This window comes from Gekko japonicus, unplaced genomic scaffold, assembly GCF_001447785.1.
Source record: "Gekko japonicus isolate JY-2015 unplaced genomic scaffold, Gekko_japonicus_V1.1 scaffold1489, whole genome shotgun sequence".
NCBI classification, from domain to species: domain Eukaryota; kingdom Metazoa; phylum Chordata; class Lepidosauria; order Squamata; family Gekkonidae; genus Gekko; species Gekko japonicus.
Genome location: NW_015163135.1, coordinates 379,830 through 387,832, shown reverse-complemented (window position 1 = coordinate 387,832; position 8,003 = coordinate 379,830). Strand labels below are relative to the sequence as shown.

At 42.1% G+C, this 8,003-nt stretch overlaps 1 protein-coding gene across 1 annotated transcript in view; it reads left to right on the top strand.

Moving 5' to 3' along the window:
- Positions 1–8,003, top strand: part of AMPD3 (adenosine monophosphate deaminase 3) — a 61,442-nt gene that overhangs the window by 46,915 nt on the left and 6,524 nt on the right. Inside the window, exons 11-13 of the mRNA XM_015406966.1 lie at positions 1,969–2,132; positions 3,708–3,828; positions 7,398–7,571. Coding sequence (XP_015262452.1) covers positions 1,969–2,132; positions 3,708–3,828; positions 7,398–7,571 — 459 coding nt within the window. The remainder of the gene's footprint in view (positions 1–1,968; positions 2,133–3,707; positions 3,829–7,397; positions 7,572–8,003) is intronic.

Below are 8,003 nucleotides of genomic sequence, written 5' to 3'. Positions count from 1 at the left end.
CACACACACACACACAGCCTCTGCCTAGGGAGCAGCTGACATCATTCTCCTCTCCCAACTGAAAATTCCAACTGCCTTGGGGGGGTGAGTTTGAGGTGTGGAATGGAGTGTAGTCCAATCAGCTTCCATATGTAAATGACCTTGGAACGCTGGCCGGGACTGCACAAAGCAGCCAATGAACCCAGCCAGTGTCTTCCGAGTGGCAGTTTTTTCGGCCTAACACTAAAGGAGTGCATTTTAGAACTTTGGCACCCAAAACTCTTTTATTATAAGGGAGAGATAGTACAATCATGTAAATACAAAGTATAAATTCAATAAGGACCGGAAGCAAGTTGTTTCAAGATAAACCACCAGGCACAGAGTAAAAAATAAATGAGGCCTCTAAAAGTGCAATCACATGCCAAGTGGTTCTCAGATATAAACTTTTGGTCCAGGAATCACCTTCCTATGGTTGTAGAGCCAAATTGTCCTCAAGCAAAGACCTCTTTGCGGCTGCTCTTTGCTTGAGGACAATTTATAATCCCTTGTATTTTATCATTTGTTATTTATACATAACGTACGATTGGTTCCTTATATAATTTTAAAATTTGTGATTAATAAATACATGTATTTTTATATATTTCCTTAAGTTTTTAAATATTGGCCCCCTTTCTTACATTTGACTAACCTTTGTCAGGTTCTGGATTCTAAGTTTTAGGTTCAGTTTTTTCCCCCTTCCCCTTTTTTGTCCTTGGGTAAATAATATCACCTGGTAAATAACATTCCATTAAGCCTCTATTAAAAGGACAGAATATTTTTCTCCAGACCTATTGGCAACTGTATGTGTGGTAATAGGATACTGACATCCCAGCTGAGGACAAAGATAAAGTAGATTTTAACTCTAGTACAAAGTTAAATCTCTGTGGTAGGAGGAAATGGACTCCATCTGCTGGCAAAAAAGTTTTAATTCTTAATATTTCTGGTCTGCTGCCTGCTTTGGAGTGATTTGGGCAGTTTGGCTCATGAACAGAAAAAGATCATCTTGAGCCCTGTGGTCAGACTTGCCAAGTAAAAAAAGTAAGAAAAATAATGGTGGTGGTTGTAGCCTTAGATGCAACCAGGGGTAATGATGGACCACCCAGACCTGTTGTCAAAACCTGGCTGCAGGGCTATTTTTGGGCAGGTGCTGGAGGTCGCCGCCGGCTGTGGGGAGGGCACACTTCCGGTGATGTCAGGGGGTGTGGCATATGCTAATGAGTTATGCTAATGAGTCCCCCTAGCTCTTTTTCTACGAAATGACCCCTGGGAAGAACACTACGCCCCCTCCCCACAAATCCAGAACTTCTTTCCCAAAGCACTCTAAACAGAGTCTTTTAAGTGCCTAGTGGTCTGCATTCTATTAAATCTTCAGTTTCTATAAATCTTCAGTTTCTGTTATACCAGAGAGTTTCCAGTGTCCTTATTGGTTATAATATCCTTCCATTTCATTCTGGTGTTGGGTGTGGCCTATTATGCTAATGAGTTCCTGCTGGGCTTTTTCTACAAAAAGAGCCCTGCCTGGCTGTGTATACTCTCACTATTGTATCTCCTCTGTCTCAGTACTGCTGACACCATACTGCAATCCCTCCCATACCCCTGTAATCCTGAAGATAGTAAATAGGTGTGTGTGGGGGGGGAGACAGGAATGAAGTGGAAGAGCACTACCCCCCCTCCCCACAAATCCAGAACTCCTTTCCCAAAGCACTGTAAACAGAGTCTTTTAAGTGCCTGGCGGTCTGCATTCTGTTAAATCTTCAGTTTCTATCAATAATGTAGTTATACCAGAGAGCTTCCAGTGTCGTTATTGGTTATAATATCCTTCCATTTCATTCTGGTAAAGGGGGAGGATACTCATTAGACAATCCGTGTGGTTTTCCACTGACATCAGTCTTATATCTATCTTCCCATTATGAAGCTTATTCACATAACATGTTTTTGTTGGATTCTTAGGTGACAGGTTTCGACAGTGTGGATGACGAATCCAAACACAGTGACCACATGTTCTCTGAGAAGAGCCCCAACCCTGATATTTGGACTACTGAAAAAAATCCTCCGTATAGTTATTACTTGTATTACATGTACGCAAACATCATGGTTCTCAACAATCTTAGAAAGTAAGTCGTGGGATATGTATATTGATATCACTGCACCTTTGGTAGAAAGTTTGATATACAAAATGAAGTATGGATGATCAGGTTTGGTTCTTCTAATCTGCCATTCTGGAAAATTTGCTGCCTTCTAGACCTGCTGAGATGCAGCAAATGCAGGTGTGTGTGCGTGCGCACGTGAGCGTGCGTATGCGTGCAATCCGAAACACAGCTGGTTTCCCTTCTTTTCTCTTCACTGCAAACTGTTTGAACTGCAGGGGAAAACCTGTTCTTTTCTCTTCACTGCAAACTGTCTGTTTGAACTGCAGGGGAAAACCTGTTCTTTCTGCTCTCCCCTTTGTAAAGCAGCAGTTAAAGTGATGTGTCTGTCCCCACCCAGCTTGAATGGGAGGGTACAGAAAAGAGCTCTTTCTCTGCCTTTTGCAATGCAGAAATCAAAAGCATTGCTTCTGTCACTGCCTGTCTTGGAAGGGAGGGAAAAGAAAGGAACCCTTTCTCCCTCTTATAACTTCTCCATGTAGGTATTTTGCTGAGTGGGTAGGATCAGAACCCAACTCCCAACTGATCCCCCAGCTGTGAGTCAGCTTTAGACCAATAGGCCCTTGATACAATCTGAATAGATCCTTCTTCTGCCAGATAGTTTTGCTGAGAAATTCACAGTGTCCCTAATATGTTCCCCCTCTATTAAGGTCAAAAACATTTTCTTGTTTCCTTTGTTTCCTTTTCCACTTAAGGGAACGAAGCTGATTAGAGTGACACTGTGTTTAAATTTGGTATAGTGATTTCTCAACTCCATTGACTTCTATGGGGATGGTGGAAAGGGCTCCAGTTAGTAAATGGATACCAGGAAAATGTAGCAGAGAAGACTTTTGCCATGTATTATGCTTACCAAGTGACCACTGCATAGCCAAGGCTAATGCCATATTATTGCTCAGGGAAAGTTCCTCATGCTGTTCTACAGAAATGATCATCGATCCACTGCTTGCGTGGCTTTGTAATGTAGTGGAAGTCATGACCTCTCCGAACCTTACTTTATTCATTGCCTCTAATGTCCATTGCTTGCTTGAGAGCCAGTTTGGTGTAGTGGTTAAGTGCGCAGACTCTAATCTGGGAGAACCGGGTTTGATTCCCCAATCCTCCACTTGCACCTGGCTGGATGACCTTGGGCAAGCCGTAGTTCTGATAAGAGCTGTTCTTGAAAAAGAGCAGTTCCTGTCAAGAGCTCTCTCAGCCCCACCTACCTCACAGGGTGTCTGTTGTGGGGAGGGGAAGGGAAAGGAGTTTGTAAACCGCTCTGAGACACCTTTGGGTAGTGAAGGGCGGGATATAAATCCAATCTCCTCCTCCTCTTCTTCTTTTACCTCCCAGGGTGTCTGTTGTGGGGAGGGGAAGGGAAAGGAGTTTGTAAGCCACTCTGAGACTCCTTTGGGTAGTAAAGGGCGGGGTATAAACCCAATCTCTTCTCTCTTCTTCTTCTTCCTAAGGGCTGTTGTGTGTTTATGACTACCCAGGCACTTCAAAGGAGGAATGCACACAGACAAACTTTTCAATCTTGATCATTTATTTTTATTTTTTTTGCAGGGAACGAGGCATGAGCACATTTCTATTTCGGCCTCATTGTGGAGAAGCTGGGTCCATCACTCATCTGGTATCATCCTTTCTAACTGCAGACAACATTTCCCATGGCTTACTCTTGAAGAAGGTACTGCGCTTTGTCATTCACTTAACATAGAAAATGAAAACGTAGGGTAGGAAAGGAAAGGCAGCAAAATATTAGCAGACATGTAATAGGCAGATCTTCTTGAGTTTTGCCCTATATGCAGAGAAAAGTGGGCTATATTCTATACCCCGTCACATAGCTTGTCATCTCATATGTATACAGCTGTATCTTTATATGGGAAGATACCAGAAGGAGCTCAAAAAGCATATGAAACACAATCTAGCCACAATTAAGTTAATTAAGGCGACACTCCCATGCAAATTTCTGGGTTGGTACAGTGGGATTTACTCCTGAGAATTTAAAAATTATTGATATTTTCATTATCTTTTAGAATAAGAATACTAACATTGAGAAATCAACCTTTTAGAAAGATAGAAATTCAGAAAAACATATATTATAAAGGTGGTATAAAATTATTTAAAAGAGAAAAATATATGCCATTCTAAACTCCTTAGAGTAAGGGCAAATTAAAAATTGAAAGAAAGAAATACAGTTCAATAGTGGTTTTTAAAAACATGGCTACACAATACAACTACTATTTTTTGGAAGTGAGAATTTACAGCACATAAAGAAGTTAAGTCTGTCCTACAAAGCTAATCAGATTCTTAACTAGAATAAATGAAGAAGGTTTTATTGAACTAAGCTATGCCATTTCTGTGTGTTTTTAGAATTACAGAAACCTTTACTCCAGTCACTGACAATGTAGTTTTTGTTAGTTATTGATCTCTGAATTCAGATTCTGAATTCTCCAGTCTTCATCCAAGCCATGAGCAGCTGGAGAGGAAAAGGAGACAAAGTGGGAACAGAGGGGAAGCTGCTGTTGTGTCAACAGACCAGGCAGCCCGATGAAAAGTTTAACTCTTTCTTTGTGACAATATAGTTGCCATCAAAGCACACTAGAAAGGCATCCCTTATGCTGTTGACTTTTATTTAAAGTATTTGTTCATATAAATACTCTTGGGATGCCAATTTGAACATATAATCTTGAGTAAATACAACAATGAGCTATATGTCCCACTTATTTCAAGTGGTATAGTTAAGGACAATGGTTAGTGCTCTCCTGTTTAAATCTGGGTGCTTCAAAGTTTTTAAAGGCTGGATTGTGTTCTTTGTTTCAAAAGCAGTCAATGTAATTCTGACACTAATAGAACAGTAAATACATTGCTGCTATGCCATTGTTGTGGGATATCAGTTCCTTTCCTCAAGGCACAGTTTTGTTGTAAGTGTATTACATTTTCTCAACCTTCAGATAGCAATTTCCTGTTTCTCGATATTTTTTTATTTTCATCCTGAATGTATTTGCTGAAGTTCTTTCCTGGAGTTCAGGTCATATGTTGAACACTGCACAGTCTGCTAAATAACTCATTTCCGTATACTATGTGCCGGCAACAAAATGTGCTCAAAGATTTCAGTTTCCTTGCTGTAAAATATGGATGTTGTCTCTCAGTAGAGGAAGATACCCTGAAACAGATTACACCTCTACTCGCTCCACATGGAGGGCTATGCAAATAATTTTTGTAGTGCTTCCACTTCCAGCTAGGGGGCGAGACCTAATCCATGCCCTGCCTCACACTGCATCAGACAAACTTCCACAGCTCTTTAAAAGTGAAAGTAGCCTATAGAGTAAGTCCAAGACCAAGAAAAACGTTTAGGCTTATCGAGGATTGAAGGCTGACAACATGCTGGAACATCTGCTGTAGGCAGTTCTCGACACAGAGAACAAGGGACTTCTTTAATCACTCATTCACATCAAACAATTCATTAGAGGGGTTATCTTCCAAGCCCCTCCCATGGTGTTGCTACCGCTTCAGCAAGATGCATCTTGGGATATCCTGCTCCTTCTGAACTGTAAGTTATGAATCCTTCGGTGATCCTCAGGATGGATTCCTCATTCGTATCAAAGGTAAACTCAACCTTTCAAAATGATCAGGAGATCCACCTACATTCCCTCTAACTCCATCCAGTACACTCCAAGGAGGTGAGAATGGCACTAATAACTGTCATAAAGAGCATGAAGGAACAGCAGAAATGGGAGGAGAGGATGGCACTAATAACTGTCATAAAGAGCATATAGTCCTTCTGAACTACAGACTCTTTGTCTCCCTCGCACTAGTTTCCATGAGGACAAAGGTATCTTAGTCCACCTTCTGTAGGTGGACCTCTGCCCATATCTTATTAGCCTAGCCCAGATCAGCCCATATCGTATTAGGTCTAGCAGTCACTGGTTCCAAGGGGCATCACAACATGATCTTCCAGGTCAGCAGCATTTTCAGCTGCCTTTTCCCAACCGATGTTACTATTGCAGAAATCTGCAAGACTGCAACCAGGACATCAGTCTCTACCTTCACAAGGCACTACAAGGTCTTGAAATACAGCCTGTGGCAGGAGACTCCTCCAGCAGGGGGTTTCCTAGTAATTCCTCCAGGACTTGGTGGTCTACCCACCATGGATGACACAGCTTTTTAGCGTCTCATTTCAGGATACCTTCCTCCACTGATGGAGAAAGAGACATTAGACTTACCGTGAGGGCTTCTTCTCATCAGTGGAATAGAAGGTATCCCTTCCTTTTCACTTGGAAGGAGGAATTCTGGGAGGGGAACCACTAATCATTCAAGGGATGTTGTTTTCCTCTCAAATATAAGGACATTCACCTCAACTTGAACCTTGCAAGCATAAACTGGGACTTGTCTCCTAGATGGAAGTGGAATCACTGCAAAAATCATTTGTATAGCGCTGTCCTTGGAGCAAGTAGGGGGGCATAACTAATTTCAGATTACCTTCCATTTTACTGATGAGAAGAACCCCTTCAGTGTTTTGTTTGTTCTTTTTATTTTGCAGTGTTAAATCGACAATTCAATGGTTACATATGTCCAGGGCTATTTTTGGGCAGGAACGCACAGGAACGGAGTTCCGGCTGGCTCCCAAGTTGGCCACGCCCAACAGGAACTCATTAGCATAATAGGCCACACCCAACAGCAGAAACTCATTAGGACTGGCTTCTGTAGGGGTGTGTGGCCTAACATGCAAAGGAGGTCCTGCTACAAAAAAGCCCTGGGTTTTGACAGCAAACAAGGTAAACAGAATAACAAGCAAAAGGTGGGTGTGGCTGGATGACCACACTTCTGGTAACATGGAGGTGCGGCCTAATGTGCTAATGAGCTGTGCTGTCAGGGGTGTGGCCCAATATGCTAATGAGTTCCCGCTGTTGGGTGTGGCCTATTATGCTAATAAGTTCCTGCTGGGCTTTTTCTACAAAAAGAGCCAACCACAGTCCTCAGGTGGTCACGAACTGGCTGTTACCCCACTTAAGGTAGCCCACCTGGCATCTATCTGATCCTGTAATCAGGTTTAGTAAACAGACCCTTTTAAGATGTTAAAAAAACCCTGCACATGGGCAGTTCTCTCTGTTTACAGGGGGCAGAGATGGGTTAAAACATTTCCAGATAATAATGACTGAAGTTGAGTGGTTTCCATTTCCTCTAATTGAGTATTTCTTTTTCCTGTTATCTCTTGGTGTCAATGAATAATGCCTCTCTGTTATTTTTGTCCAGAGTCCAGTTCTCCAGTATCTGTATTACCTTGCACAAATCCCCATTGCCATGTCTCCGCTCAGCAACAACAGCTTGTTCCTGGAGTATTCAAAAAACCCATTACGTGAATTTCTACACAAGGGTCTCTGTGTTTCTCTGTCTACGGATGACCCCATGCAATTCCACTATACAAAGGTAACAAAATAAAAAAAAATGTAGCCAATATGTTGTCAATAATACTAATCAAGGAATAAGAAGTCAGCTTGTTTGGGGCTCTATTTCATTTTTTGCTACAGGTAGACGTTCAGGTCATGTGTGGCACATAATGCTTTTTTTTTTCCAACCTCTGTTAATTTGGCAGCTGTATCCCCACCCGGAAAGGGGAGAGATGACCATGGTTAATCTACTGTCTGGTCATAACCAGATCTGATGTGCTGCACATGGAGCAGCCTCTGAGGAATGTTTAGAAACTTCGGGTAGTGCAGAATGAAGCAGCGGAGTTCGCTGACTGATGCATCTTGTGTGAGAACATATCTCACCAGTCGCGAAGGAACTGCAGTGGGTAACATTTTGTTTCTGAGCATAGTTCAAGTGCTGGGTGTAGACTTTCCAATTTCCCGGGGGGGG